Genomic DNA, 16,055 nt, shown 5'->3' on the forward strand with positions numbered 1-16,055 from the left:
TATGGAACCAAAAAAGAGCCTTTATAGCCAAGACAATCCTAAGCAAAAAGAACAAAACTGGAGACATCACGCTACCTGACTTCAAACTATACTGCAAGGCTACAGTAACCAAAACAGCATGGTACTGGTACCAAAACATACAGAACAATGGAACAGAACAGAGGCCTTGGAAATAATACCACACATCTACAACCATCTGATCTGTGATAGACCTAGGCAATACCATTCAGGACATAGGCATGGGCAAAGACTGCATGACTAAAACACCAAATGCAATGGCAACAAAAGCCAAAATTGACAAATGGGACCTAATTAAACTAAGGAGCTTCTACACAGCAAAAGTAACTATCATCAGAGTGAACAGGCAACCTACAGAATGGGAGAAAGTTTTTGGAATCTATCCATCCGACAAAGGGCTAATATCCAGAATCTACAAAGAACTTAAGCAAATATACAAGAAAAAAACAACTGCATCAAAAAGGGGGCAAAGGATATGAACAGACTTTTCTCAAAAGAAGACATTTATGTGGCCAAAAAACATGAAAAAAAGCTCATCATCACTGGTCATTAGAGAAATGCAAATCAAAACCACAGTGAGATACTGTCTCACACCAGTTAGAAAGGCGATCATTAAAAAGTCAGGGAACGACAGATGTTGGAGAGGATGTGGAGAAATAGGAACTCTTTTACACTGTTGGTGGGAGTGTAAATTAGTTCAACCATTGTGGAAGACAGTGTGGTGATTCCTCAAGGATCTAGAACCAGAAATACCATTTGACCCAGCAGTCTCATTACTGGGTATATATCCAAAGGATTATAAATCATTCTACTGTAAAGACACATGCATGCATCATATGTTTATTGCAGCACTGTTCACAATAGCAAAGACTGGGAACCAGCCCAAATGCCCATCAATGATAGACTGGATAAAGAAAATGTGGCACATATACACAATGGAATGATATGCAGCCATAAAAAAGGATGAGTTCATGTCCTTTTCAGGGACATGGATGAAGCTGGAAACCATCATTCTCAGCAAACTAACATGACAACAGAAAACCGAACACTGCATGTCCTCACTCATAACTGGGAATTGAACAGTGAGAACACATGGACACAGGGAGGAGAGCATCACACACCGGGGCCTATTGGTGGGTGGAGGGTTAAAGGGAGGGATAGCATTAGGAGAAATACCTAATGTAGATGACAGGTTGATGGGTGTAGCAAACCATCACAGCACATGTATACCTATGTAACAAACCTGCACATTCTGCACATGTATCTCAGAACTTAAAATATACATATTTTACACACACACATATGTGAGTATAAGTAATGAGAAAGAAAATGGCTAAAGCCCAAATCCTGAGGAATATTAGTAACTAAATGACAAATTAAATGACAGTAGAGGAAGCAGAGCCTGCAAAGGAGCCTCAGAAGCCATGGCCAGAGATAGCAGTGGAAACTAGAAAAATGTCATGGAAACCAGTGAAGGAGAGTATTTTAAGTTGGAGGGACCATAGCATAAAATGCTGTTGAGAGACTCAAAATAAGGACTGAAAAGTGACCTTTAGATTTAATAATAGGTAAGTCATTTCAATAGAGGAATGTGGAGTGAAGCCAGTCTTAAATGAGTTGATGAATGATTCTGAAATAAGAGACCTCAGCAAATGTAGATGGTTGAAAGGAGAAGAGGTGAGTGTGTGGGGCCAGGAAAGATTTTAGTTCAGATGCGGTGGGAGAGATTGAAAATAATAGAGGGGGCCAGGTGTGGTGGATCACGCCTGTAATCCCGACACTTTGGGAGGCCAAGGTGGGCAGATCACGAGGTCAGGAGATTGAGACCATCCTGGCTAACATGGTGAAACCCTGTCTTTACTAAAAATACAGAAAAATTAGGTGGGCTTGGTGGCACATGCCTGTAATCCCAGCTACTCAAGAGTCTGAGGCAGGAGAATCTCTTGAACCCGGGAGGTGGGGAGTTTGCAGTGAGCTGAGATTGCACCATGGCACTCCAGCCTGGGGGGCAGAGTGAGACTCCGTCTCAAAAAAAAAAAAAGAAAATAATAGAGGGATAATCAGCAGTCTTCACAGGATGGCTTAAGGCAGTGTGACCCTGAGCCTGCCTTTTTAATGAGAGGGAAGGAGAAGCACATGTATATGTATTTTATGACCAAGAGATTGATGTTTTCTTTTGCTGTTTTCTGTTTTTTTTTTTTTTTTTTCCTGTGAATTTAGAGACCAGACTATTTACCGAGAGTGGCATATAGGACATGATGTATTCCAAATTAATAAAATGGGGAAGGCTGAAAACAGACACTTTGGAGAATGAGGATTGGAGTGCTGGCTGTGAACATATAAAAAGATTTTTGGATTACATTAAGAATCTAGTACAAGACTGAGACCATGAATTCACAAAGGGGCCACTTTTCACAGTGTGTGATTTTTTTTTTTTTTTCCCCTCACTGGTGCTGAGCTGAGTATCATGGGGCCAGGAAAGGTTGTCAGTGTTTATCCAGGCCTTGGTCTTTCAGCCCAAGGTGATAAACAACAAGGTGAGGGAGTGGAGGATATAGGAAAAATAGTAGAGTATGATGTGGAAGTGGAGCATGGAATTGAAGCGGGATTGGGAAGTAAATCTGTGTAGTATGGATCTGTTGGGGTCACTACCTGTGGGGGTTTGTAGGACTCAGCAACGGATGAATAAAGTACACTGACACACAGATACTATGCTTTGCCAGTCCGGCTGAGGGTCTGTGGCTTCTTACAGACTCCCTGGAGAGTACTGTAAAGAGATAGTAGCCACCGGCCCCACCAGCCAGTGAGACTCAACATTTATTTAGTAAAGTTTAATTGACAGAGGCTTGAGTCAACCCAACTAGAGTGAGAAGATTTAAGGACAGGTTCTGATGCCCAAAGCAAACACCATTAGTGGGTAATAACACTGGTCAACCTCCCCCCGAGAGGGCCATCTGGCTCAAAGGTTAGTTTTAAGCCCACATGAATAAACAAATTATTCAGATAAACTCCCCCATATACCTTAGCTCTTTGCTTTTCTTATTAAGTAAATGTAAAGGGGTTTAGGCTGCTTTCAGCCGAAACTTCCACTGAAACTATGAAAAAACACTTAGGCCTTCCAAAAGGGTTTGAGACTATATTCTATAACTTTCTCTACTATTTTTTTCTTAATATTTTTGCCACCACCCTGAGTGAATTCCCACATTGATCCATTTTCACCCCAAATTCTCTTGCATCATCACAGTGGACTCTTATTAGTGTCACATCCTTTTATATCAAGATAGAATTTCTATACAAGTTTACTTGGTATACTAGTCTGGATACTGTAATCCAGGTTGTCCTTAGTTACTCCCATATTCCTGAAAACCACTTGGTTAAACCACAATGTCAGCCAATAGGAATATAATTTGCAGAATTTGTGGCTTTTTAAGAGCATTACAATCTGGCATTTTGATACAGTGTGAAACTGCAGCACAACAGAAATTTGCTGAGGAACTTCAAAAGCGAGAACATTTTTTACTTGAAAGAGAACAACTGCTTTTCAGACATGAAAATGCCTTGAGTAAAATTAAAGGTCTCGAAGAAGAGGTTCTAACAAGATTTCAAATTATAAAAGAGGTAACTATATAGCTTTTGATTTTAGAGTGGTATATTTCTTTTCTTCTTCTATTCACTAGTTATTAATATTATGCCACATTTGCTTATTTCTCCTTCCTCCTCCTTTCCACACCCACACATAGACACACGCACACACGTTCTTTTTTTTCTGAACTGTTTGAAAGCAGTTTGTAAAAATCATGGCTCTGTCCCTAAATACCTCAGTATGTATCTCCTAAGAATAAAGCCATTCTCCAGACCATTAGCATATGAGGAAATTAATGCTAACTAAATAACTTATTTATAGTACATATACTTTCTCAGTTGGTCTTCAGTATGTCTTTTATTGTTTTTTGGGTTTTGTTTGTTTGATTGATCAAGGAACTAGACAAGATTCATGCATTATATTTGGTTTTATGTTTTTTTGGTTTCTTTGAATCTAGAGCACTCAACCTCACCATTTTTGTTTTTTGTGAGATTTTTCTTTGAAGAATTCAGGCCAGCAGTCTTATATTTCACATTGTGGATTTGCCTGATTGCTTCCTAATGATAATATGCAGATAAAATATTTTTGGCAAGGATATTATATAGGTGGTATAATATACCTTGCTTCATTCATATCAAGACATACATTACTGTACGTATAACTTACCTGGAGTAAAATTCATTGCCTGTTGTACATTTCTATGAGTTTTGAAAAATGCATAGTTTTATAATCACAACCATTGTCAAGATAAAGCCAGTTCCCTTACACTTCTCTTGTAGCTATCCCTTTCCTCCAGCCTCAGTGCTTGGCAACCACTGACCTATTTTCTGTCCTGGTACATCTGTCTTTTCCAGAATGTCATGTTAATAGCATCATTTTATGATTTTTTTCTTTATCTTTGGTTTTCAGCAGCATTTTATTTACAGTGTTTCTTGACATACTTTTCTTTCAGTTTATTCTGTTTGTGGTTAACTGAGCTTCTTGAATTTGGAAATTTCTGTATTTTGACAAATTTGGGGACTCTTCAGCCAATGTTTCACCAATATTTTTTCCACTTTCTTTCTTCTTTCCTCCTGGATCTCCAATGACTCCTTGTGCTCTTTGGCCACAGATTTCTGAGGCTCTGTTCCTTTTTTCCCATTATTTTCTTGGTATTCTTCAGATAGTTTCTTGATTCACCTTAAAGTTCATTATTTCTTTTTTAATCTTCATGTTGTTATTGAGCCCATCTAGTGAAATTTTCATTTCTGATATTGAAAAATTCTAAAATTTCAAGTTCTTTTAAAAATTTATATTTGTTTTTCTCATAAGCATTTCTGTCTTTGTGTTTACATTTATGTATATTTACTTTTACCTCATGGAGCATAGTTTAAAACATCCATCTGTATCATCTCAAGTTTGGGATCTGTTAATTATCTTTTCTTTTGAGGCTTACTTTCTTTGGTTCTTTTTATGTTCAGTGGTTTTTATGGTATATTCAAGACCTTCTGGTTATCATGTTTAGGTTTTGGGTTCTATTATTGCCCTCTGGAGAATGTTGTTGATTTAAAGCATTCAGCCCAATTAGATTTAGGCCTCAGTTTTTTGTTTTGTTTTGTTTTCGCGGATGGTCTCGCTTTATCACCCAGGCTGGAGTGCAGTGGTGCAATCTCAGCTCACTGCAATCTCTGCCTCCTGGCTTCAAGCAATTCTTCTGTCTCAGCCTCCTGAGTAGCTGGGATTACAGGTGCCTACCACCATGCTCGGCTAATTTTTGTGTTTTTAATAGAGACAGAGTTTCACCATGTTGGTCAGGCTGGTCTTGAACTCCTGACTTCAAACAATCCACCTGCCTTGGTCTCCCAAAGTGTTGGAATCACAGGCGTGAGCGACCTTGCCTGGCCAGGCCTCAGTTTTTTTCTCACCTCCTCTGGGCAGTGGTTCTCATCTCAGTTAAGCTTTCAAAGCCTTTGCAGTGTTGCTGTGGAGTTGTGTTGTGCCTGTGCCTCTTAAAGGTTAGTGTGAAACTTGGGTAACAGTTTAAAATCCTAATGCATTTCTCAAAGCTTTTGCTGTGCTGCTCTGGGTCTTTTTTGTGCAGGTAAAGAGGCATTGAAGTGTTAGCCAGGACTTACATAGTATTTTTAAACTGAGCTCCATTCTCCAAGCATTGGCTCTACTGCTTTTTGTCTGTCCTATGGGTCCTTCTTTCTGATTTTCCTGCCAGGAAGACTGGTTTTCTTTTAGTCTTTAGTGAAATTTTTTTAGAGCTTTAGTGAAAATTTAAAAAAAAATTATTTAAAAAATTTTAGAGATGGAGTCTTGCTGTGTTGCCCAGGTTGAAGTGCAGTGGCTATTCACAGACGTCATCATAGCTCACTATACCCTCAAGTCATCTTCCTCCCTCAGCCTCCTGAGTGGCTGGGACTGCAGATGCGCACCACTGTGCCCAGCTAGTTGAAGTTTTTGTTCTGCTTCTCCATGTCTGGGACCCACCCTGGGGCAAAATGTCGAGAGAAGACGAAAAACAAGAATGAGGAAGCTTTACCCTTGAGGGTTGCTTCTCCAAGTTTTCTCTCCCAGCACAATGTCCTCCCCTTTTTTCTTTTCACAGTTGTCCGGTAGTTGTTTTGTGTTTTATTTAGGCCTTTTAGCTGTATTCAGTGGCAGAAGAGTATATTGAGCTTATCCTGCTGTGCTAGAAATGGAATGCCTATGTTTTTAATATCTTTTAGTTGTGGAAAAAGTTGGACAATGAAAATATTATATTAGTTTTAAAAATAACTGTATTTGTGACTGTATCCTAAGTTATTTAAGGAATTATTTAATACAGTAATAAAATCATTCAAAGATTAACTCTTTAGAATATTGGATTTTTTTCACAGGGCTAAAGAATGCTTAGATTCTCTCATCTCTCCATTTCAGTCTTATTCTTGATTCTCTCTCTTTAGATTTGTGTGTCTATTTTTATTAAGTATAAAGATAATTATCTTATTTTCGTTGTATCTATATCATTAGTTGGAAGAAGGAAATTAATTCAATTTTTTGATTTCCTATAGAGACTTGTTTTAAAACTTTTTGAGTAAGTTGAGAGTGAAACGTGAAACTATAAGTAATCGCATTTTAAATCTAAAACATGCTATCCCATTTAAATGTAATTAGAAGGGAAGTTGATTTGAATTATTTACAAAACTGATTAAGAAGAGTCAAATAGTTTGGGGCTCAGAAATTTTATTATGTATTTAACATGTTTTGAGATGAAAAGCAGGCATCAGAAATTTTATCTACTTCATGAGGATAGGAAATCAGTTGGTTTTATAAAAGATTTACTTCTCAAGGATAATGTAAATTATACACTTTATAAAGCCATAAATAGTTTACTCATCTCTTGAAAAGTGTCAGAAATTCTTCATTGTTTTATTATTCCATGATGTCAAACAAAATATTCCATGAGTTTGTGTGAGTGGGTTTTTCTGAGCAGAAGCAGAAAATAGACTCATTGCTACTTTGTAAATGCTAATTTTTTTTTTTTTTTTTTTTTTATTGCATTTTAGGTTTTGGGGTACATGTGAAAAACATGCAAGGTTGTTGCATAGGTGCATACGTGGCAGTGTGATTTGCTGCCTTCCTCCCCTTCACCCATATCTGGCATTTCTCCCCATGCTATCCCTCCCCAACTCCCCACCCCCCCGCTGTCCCCCCCACTCCCCCACAACAGACCCCCGTGTATAGTGCTCCCCTCCCTGTGTCCATGTGTTCTCCTTGTTCAACACCCGCCTATGAGTGAGAACATGTGGTGTTTGATTTTGTGTTCTTGTGTCAGTTTGCTGAGAATGATGGTTTCCAGGTTCATCCATGTCCCTACAAAGGACGCGAACTCCTCGTTTTTAATGGCTGCGTAATATTCCATGGTGTATATGTGCCACATTTTTCCTGTCCAGTCTATCATCGATGGGCATTTGGGTTGGTTCCAGGTCTTTGCTATTGTAAACTGTGCTGCTATGAACATTCGTGTGCATGTGTCCTTATAGTAGAACGATTTATAATCCTTTGGATATATGCCCAGTAATGGGATTGCTGGGTCAAATGGAATTTCTATTTCTAGGTCCTTGAGGAATCGCCAAACTGTTTTCCACAATGGTTGAACTAATTTACACTCCCACCAACAGTGTAAAAGTGTTCCTATTTCTCCACATCCTCTCCAGCATCTGTTGTCTCCAGATTTTTTAATGATCGCCATTCTAACTGGTGTGGGATGGTATCTCAATGTAGTTTTGATTTGCATTTCTCTAATGGCCAGTGATGATGAGCATTTTTTCATATGCTTGTTGGCCTCATGTATGTCTTCTTTTGTAAAGTATCTGTTCATATCCTTCGCCCACTTTTGAATGGGCTTGTTTGTTTTTTTCTTGTAAATCTGTTTTAGCTCGTTGTAAATTCTGGATATCAGCCCTTTGTCAGATGGGTAGGCTGCAAAAATTTTTTCCCATTCTGTTGGTTGCCGATTCACTCTATTGACTGTTTCTTTCGCCGTGCAGAAGCTGTGGAGTTTGATTAGGTCCCATTTGTCTATTTTGGCTTTTGTTGCCAATGCTTTTGGTGTTTTGGTCATGAAGTCCTTGCCTACGCCTATGTCCTGAATGGTTTTGCCTAGGTTTCCTTCTAGTGATTTTATGGTGTTAGGTCTTATGTTTAAGTCTTTAATCCATCTGGAGTCAATTTTAGTGTAAGGTGTCTGGAAGGGGTCGAGTTTCTGCTTTCTGCATATAGCTAGCCAGTTTTCCCAACACCACTTATTGAACAGGGAATCCTTTCCCCATTGCTTGTTTTTATCAGGTTTGTCAAAGATCGGGTGGTTGTAGATATGTTGTGTCACCTCCGACGCCTCTGTTCTGTTCCATTGGTCTGTATCTCTGTTTTGGTACCAGTACCATGCTGTTTTGATTACTGTAGCCTTGTAGTAGAGTTTGATGTCCGGTAGTGTGATGCCTCCCGCTTTGTTCTTTTTGCTTAGAATTGACTTGGCTATGCGGGCTCTCTTTTGGTTCCATATGAAGTTTAAGGTGGTTTTTTCCAGTTCTGTGAAGAAGGTCATTGGTAGCTTGATGGGGATAGCATTGAATCTGTATATTACTTTGGGCAGTATGGCCATTTTCACGATATTAATTCTTCCTAACCATGAACATGGAATGTTTCTCCATCTGTTTGTGTCCTCTCTTATTTCGTTGAGTAGTGGTTTGTAGTTCTCCTTGAAGAGGTCCTTTACATTCCTTGTTAGTTGTATTCCTAGGTATTTTATTCTCTTTGTAGCAATTGTGAATGGCAGTTCGTTCTTGATTTGGCTCTCTTTAAGTCTGTTATTGGTGTATAGGAATGCTTGTGATTTTTGCACGTTGATTTTGTATCCTGAGACTTTGCTGAAGTTGCTTATCAGTTTAGGAGATTTTGGGCTGAGATGATGGGGTCTTCTAGATATACAATCATGTCGTCTGCAAATAGAGACAATTTGACTTCCTCCTTTCCTAATTGAATACCCTTTATTTCTTTTTCTTGCCTGATTGCTCTGGCTAGAACTTCCAGTACTATATTGAATAGGAGTGGTGAGAGAGGGCATCCTTGTCTAGTGCCAGATTTCAAAGGGAATGCTTCCAGTTTTTGCCCATTCAGTATGATATTGGCTGTCGGTTTGTTGTAAATAGCTTTTATTATTTTGAGATACGTTCCGTCGATACCTAGTTTATTGAGGGTTTTTAGCATAAAGGGCTGTTGAATTTTGTCGAAGGCCTTCTCTGCATCGATCGAGATAATCATGTGGTTTTTGTCTTTGGTTCTGTTTATGTGGTGAATTACATTTATAGACTTGCGTATATTGAACCAGCCTTGCATCCCCGGGATGAATCCTACTTGATCATGGCGGATAAGCTTTTTGATGTGCTGTTGTAATGGGCTTGCCAGTATTTTATTGAAGATTTTTGCATCTATGTTCATCATGGATATTGGCCTGTAGTTTTCTTTTCTTGTTGAGTCTCTGCCAGGTTTTGGTATTAGGATGATGTTGGTCTCATAAAATGATTTGGGAAGGATTCCCTCTTTTTGGATTATTTGGAATAGTTTCAGTAGGAATGGTATCAGTTCCTCTTTGTATGTCTGGTAGAATTCTGCTGTGAACCCATCTGGACCTGGGCTTTTTTTGGGTGGTAGGCTCTTAATTGCTGCCTCGACTTCAGACCTTGTTATTGGTCTATTCAGGGTTTCGACTTCTTCCTGGTTTAGGCTTGGGAGGAGGCAGCTGTCCAGGAATTTATCCATTTCCTCCAGGTTTTCTAGTTTATGTGCATAGAGTTGTTTGTAATAATCTCTGATGATGGTTTGAATTTCTGTGGCATCTGTGGTGATATCCCCTTTATCATTTTTTATTGCATCTATTTGGTTATTCTCTCTTTTCTTTTTTATTAGTCTGGCTAGTGGTCTGTCTATTTTGTTGATCTTTTCAAAAAACCAGCTCCTGGATTTATTGATTATTTGAAGGGTTTTTCGTGTCTCTATCTCCTTCAATTCTGCTTTGATCTTAGTTATTTCTTGTCTTCTGCTAGGTTTTGAGTTTTTTTGATCTTGCTCCTCTAGCTCTTTCAATTTTGACGATAGGGTGTCAATTTTAGATCTCTCCTTTCTTCTCATGTGGGCACTTATTGCTATATATTTTCCTCTAGAGACTGCTTTAAATGTGTCCCAGAGATTCTGGTATGTGGTGTCTTCATTCTCGTTGGTTTCGAAGAATGTCTTTATTTCTGCCTTCATTTCATTGTTTATCCAGTCAACATTCAGGAGAAAGTTGTTCATTTTCCATGAGGCTGTGCGGTTCTGGGTTGGTTTCTGAATTCTGAGTTCTAACTTGATTGCACTGTGGTCTGAGAGACTGTTTGTTATGGTTTCCGTTCTTTTGCATTTGCTGAGGAGTGATTTACTTCCAATTATGTGGTCAATTTTAGAGTAGGTATGATGTGGTGCTGAGAAGAATGTATATTCTGTGGATTTGTGGTGGAGAGTTCTGTAAATGTCTATTAGGTTTGCTTGTTCCAGGTCTGAGTTCAAGTCTTGGATATCCTTGTTAATTTTCTGTCTCGTTGATCTGTCTAATATTGACAATGGTGTGTTGAAGTCTCCCACTATTATTGTGTGGGAGTCTAAGTCTCTTTGTAAGTCTTTAAGAACTTGCCTTATGTATCTGGGTGCTCCTGTATTAGGTGCATATATATTTAGGATCGTTAGCTCTTCTTGCTGCATTGATCCTTTTACCATTATGTAATGTCCTTCTTTGTCTCTTTTGATCTTTGTTGCTTTAAAGTCTATTTTATCAGAGATGAGAATTGCAACTCCTGCTTTTTTTTGCTCTCCATTTGCTTGGTAAATCTTCCTCCATCCCTTTATTTTGAGCCTTTGTGTATCCTCGCATGCGAGATGGGTTTCCTGGATACAGCACACTGATGGGTTTTGGCTTTTTATCCAATTTGCCAGTCTGTGTCTTTTGATTGGGGCATTTAGTCCGTTTACATTTAGGGTTAATATTGTTATGTGTGAATTCGATCCTGTCATTTTGGTGCTAGGTGACTGTTTTGCCCTTTGGTTGATGCAGGTTCTTCATTGTGTTGATGCTCTTTACCATTTGGTATGTTTTTGGAGTGGCTGGTACTGGTTGTTCTTTTCTATGTGTAGTGCCTCCTTCAGGAGCTCTTGTAGAGCTGGTCTGGTGGTGATGAACTCTCTGAGTTCTTGCTTGTTCACAAAGGATTTTATTTTTCCTTCACTTATGAAGCTTAGTTTGGCTGGATACGAAATTCTGGGTTGAAAGTTCTTTTCCTTAAGGATGTTGAATATCGGCCCCCACTCTCTTCTGGCCTGTAGGGTTTCTGCTGAGAGATCTGCAGTGAGTCTGATGGGCTTCCCTTTGTGGGTAACCTGACCTTTCTCTCTGGCTGCCCTTAGTATTTTCTCCTTCATTTCAACCCTGGTGAATCTGATGATTATGTGTCTTGGGGTTGCTCTTCTAGAGGAATATCTTTGTGGTGTTCTCTGTATTTCCTGGACTTGAATATTGGCCTGCCTTGCTAGGTTGGGGAAGTTTTCCTGGATAATATCCTGAAGAGTATTTTCCAGCTTGGATTCATTCTCTTTGTCACATTCAGGTACACCTATCAAACGTAGATTAGGTCTTTTCACATAGTCCCATATTTCTTGTTGACTTTGTTCATTCCTTTTTACCCTGTTTTCTCTAATCTTGTCTTCTCATTTTATTTCATTGAGTTGATCTTCGACCTCTGATATCCTTTCTTCTGCTTGGTCAATTCGGCTGTTGAAACTTGTGCATGCTTCACGAAGTTCTCGTGTTGTGTTTTTCAGCTCCATCAATTCGCTCATATTCCTCTCTAAGTTGTCCATTCTTGTTAGCATTTCGTCAAGTCTTTTTTCAAGCTTCTTAGTTTCTTTGCATTGGGTTAGAACATGTTTTTTTAGCTCACGGAAGTTTCTTATTATCCACTTTCTGACGGGTGATTCTGTCATTTCATCACACTCATTCTCCATCCAGTCTTGTTCCCTTGCTGGTAAGGAGTTGTGATCCCTTGTAGGAGGAGAAGTGTTCTGGTTTTGGGTGTTTTCATCCTTTTTGCACTGGTTTCTTCCCATCTTTGTGGATTTATCCACCTGTTGACTTTGTAGTTGTTGTCTTTCTGATTTTGGTAATTTTAAGTCTGCTGTGGCAGAACTCATAAACCCCCTGCTCTTCCCCCCAGGTGTTCTGTCCCAGGGAGTTACGGTTTTATGATGTTCCCCTGTGCGGTTGCTGTTTTCCCTGCCCACAAGGTGGCAGCCTAGTCACACTCTGGCTGCAGAGGCTTCGCTAAGCTGCTGTGGGCTCCACCCAGCTTCCGTGTGAACTTCTGGGTGTAGTTAGAACTGCTTCCGCTATGTTGGCCCGCCCCTGTAGTGACGGAGTCTCTGTAGTGGCGGGTTGCCTTGGTAGATTGCCCTGGGAACAGCAGGGTGCCTATGAAGAACGCCCCTCCTCCACAGAGCTGGACCGTCCCGGTTTCAGTTGTGTTTGCAGTGGCGCTTTTATTTATTTATTTTTTTGCTCGGGAATCTCCTGTCTTCACTCCCTGTTTCAGGTCTTCTTGCTGGGTAAGAGGCGACACCGTCTCATCTGATCTGCCTCCGGAGCCGCTGCGTTGGCTAAAACCGCAGCTCTGAGATTCGTGGCGCTGGCCTGGCTCCCCGTTTCAGCTCCCGTTGCTGGCTTATAGGGGACTCAGACTCTCTCACTCTGTATAGTGAGCCGTTGCCTCAGGGTGCCGGCCCAGCGGCTGCGTCGTTCAAACCAGCGGCGCTGGTGACCCGTGTGGCTCCTCTGCGTGTGAATCTCCTGGTCTGTGTGCAGTAAAAATCAGTCTGGAAATACGGCGTCCACTCACCCTCTGTGCTTTCTCTCGGAGCTGCATTCCCGAGTTCCTCCTAAGCGGCCATCTTTCGTAAATGCTAATATGTTTTAATAAGTATGTTGTAAATGCTTTTGATGTTTTGTTGTTATTTTGGTAGATTGCATGGTTTTTTTTTTTTTTTTTTTGAGACGGAGTTTCGCTCTTGATACCCAGGCTGGAGTGCAATGGCGCGATCTCGGCTCACCGCAACCTCCGCCTCCTGGGTTCAGGCAATTCTCCTGCCTCAGCCTCCTGAGTAGCTGGGATTACAGGCACGCGCCACCGTGCCCAGCTAATTTTTTGTATTAGTAGAGACGGGGTTTCACCATGTCGACCAGGATGGTCTCGATCTCTTGACCTCGTGATCCACCCGCCTCGGCCTCCCAAAGTGCTGGGATTACAGGCTTGAGCCACCGCGCCTGGCCTGCATGGTTTTTATAAATTATTTGCCACATTAGGCACTTGTGCTTAAATTCAGTGATTAAAGTTTTTGTGACTGAAGGAGTTCTTATTTGTAATTAATTCATGTTTCACAGTGTTAGTGATATACAAGCCTTACAAGTTTTAGGTCAGAGTGTTTTTTTCCCCCTAGCAACATGATGCAGAAGTTGAACACTTAACTGAAGTTCTTAAGGAAAAGAATAGAGAAACCAAGAGACTGAGGTCCTCTTTTGATGCATTGAAAGAATTGAATGATACCTTAAAAAAACAGGTAAGACCTGTTTTAATATGTACTAGATGTAAGACATTCTAAGAATTGTTATATATTAAAAAAATTTATATATTTGTTATATTAAAATATATATTTATATGTTATAACATATATTACATTATATTCATGTGTTATATTTATAACATGTTTATATATGTTGTATAGCACATTTATATTTATATAAAATATACATAACAAAATCAAGAATAAGACTAAAATATATATAACAAATTAATTTATATATAACAAATTAAAGTCAGCCTTAGAACATATTTCAGCTAGAGAAAATTTAGATTACATTTGTTACCTTTATTTTAAAATACTTCCAAATATAAATAAAATATTCTTAAGCTCTTTGGTTTCTTATTTGTTCTGGCAACCAAAAGACAAGCAAAAGAAAAAACCTTATAATCTGAGAAGTAATTACATTTTTAGATACTGATCTCTGGCTTTTATACTTATTATTTTAACTACTGTTACATATCATAGCTTATTTAACATTCATTTATTTTCGAGTATCTACTGTATCCTAGGCACTGTGCTAGACTCAGGCCTTCACATTGCTTGTGTTCTTGTGGTTATAAACTGGTATCACATTGCAGTATAATTGTATAAATATTGTAATTTGGGTTAATACGTAATACCAAAGTTGCATAACATAAATATTTTTGTGAGTTATGTCTATTTTTGTTCTTTCCTCTGCCAATTTTTGGCTGAAAAATGTGAAGGTAAAGGAGTATAGTAAAGAGAGACAGGAGAATTATGAATGTATTAGATTGTGTGGGCAGTAGATGTTGGAGCAGAAATTGGCGTAAACTCAGTTACTTTGAAAATGAAAACATTGGACTGGGAATCTTTATGAATTCTAAAATGTAACTTGAGCCTCAGACTCTCCTAGAGTTCCTTTGCCAGCTATCTGTCCTTTTCGATTCCTGCCTTTATTTCCCTTTAATCTCTACTTGTTGTGATCCTCCTCTTTGGCAGTGATACATAGGTACCCTGTTTCTCACTTGATCTAATACTTCGGCTTTCTTCAGTTCATTTATGGCCTCTTACTATTGGACTATGAATTTGACGGCCTGTTGTCTGTTTGGAATCCCGCCTTATTCCTGGAGAGATCTCTTTTTCTCATTACAGTATCATTCAACCACTCTCTTGTGAGAAGGGTTTTAAAAATTCCTAGCGTAGGTACACTGTTGCCCTAGATACCTATCTCTTGGGTTTCTGTTATCTTTAATAATTTTTGTAAATGGTTGCATGAGTATGTGGTAATTGGGGTGGATATGTGGATTACTAAATATTTGGACCTATTGATAATTGGATTTATGAACTAATGTGTACAAACTGAAAACATTTGGCAGAATGCTTTTTTTTTTTTGTTAGATGGAGTTTCACTCTTGTTGTCTAGGCTGGAGCGCAATGGTGTGATCTTAGCTCATGACAACCTCCACCTCCCAGGTTCAAGCGATTCTCCTGCCTTAGCCTCCCAAGTAGCTGGGATGGCAGAATGCTTTTTTTATGATTTCTTTGTTAAGAATAGATCAGAGGTCAGCACACTTTTTCCATTAAGGATTAGGTAGTAAATATTTTGGGCTTTGTAGGCCATATGGTCTCTCTTTCACTGACCCAACTCTGCCATCGTAGTGCAAAAACAGCCACAGGCAGTAAGTGAATGAGCATGTCTGTGTTTCAAAATGACTGTATTTATAAAACAAGCAATAGGCAGTTTTAGCCAGCTTCTGGCTAGATGAATGACATATAGTTTGAAACTGCTGAAGAAAAAGGTATGTTATTTCTGTGACTGACTTACACAGTAATTTATGCTAACACTGGATATACATTTTTCTAATAACTTAAAAGCATTTCTCATTAAGTCTTGCCAAGCTGAGGAGGCAAGGATTAATGTTCAAGACTCGTCATGGGGAGAGAGTCCCAGTGTACACCCCAGGATCTCAGTTGAAAGGAACAGTGTTGTGCCTTGGGAGTGGATGAATTAGAGGGAGACAGAACTTTCCATACTGAAACCTGGCCTTGATTAAGCTCAGTTCCTGATCAGATTAAGGTGCTTACTCATCAGTTTAAATGCCTAGCAGAGGAAAATAATATCTTTCATTCTATACAAAATTAATAATCATATCAAAAGACGGAATTGCATAATTAAAAATGAAGATAAAAACCCCCAGAGAGTATAAGCATACTTGGAAGTGATCCAGATATTGGAATTTAACAGGTCTAGCTCATGGCTTATTGGTTTATTTTTTCAAAAAGCCACTTTTCATTCTTTAGGAAA

At 39.1% G+C, this 16,055-nt stretch overlaps 1 protein-coding gene across 9 annotated transcripts in view; it reads left to right on the forward strand.

Annotated features, from left to right (window-relative positions):
- CCDC138 (coiled-coil domain containing 138) overlaps positions 1-16,055 on the forward strand; it is an 87,175-nt gene that overhangs the window by 10,433 nt on the left and 60,687 nt on the right. For 6 of the 9 annotated variants that reach the window (XM_064371626.1, XM_012440718.2, XM_064371631.1 and 3 more), the window contains 2 exons: positions 3,478-3,636; positions 13,646-13,765. The exons of 1 other annotated variant lie outside the window; for it this stretch is intronic. In XM_064371626.1, coding sequence (XP_064227696.1) covers positions 3,478-3,636; positions 13,646-13,765 — 279 coding nt within the window. The remainder of the gene's footprint in view (positions 1-3,477; positions 3,637-13,645; positions 13,766-16,055) is intronic. 2 more of the 9 variants (XM_064371628.1, XM_064371629.1) reach the window with 2 other exon arrangements.

This window comes from Aotus nancymaae, unplaced genomic scaffold (genome assembly GCF_030222135.1).
Source record: "Aotus nancymaae isolate 86718 unplaced genomic scaffold, 86718_ANA_hifiasm-v0.15.2.pri h1tg000155l, whole genome shotgun sequence".
Classification (NCBI taxonomy): Eukaryota; Metazoa; Chordata; class Mammalia; order Primates; family Aotidae; genus Aotus; species Aotus nancymaae.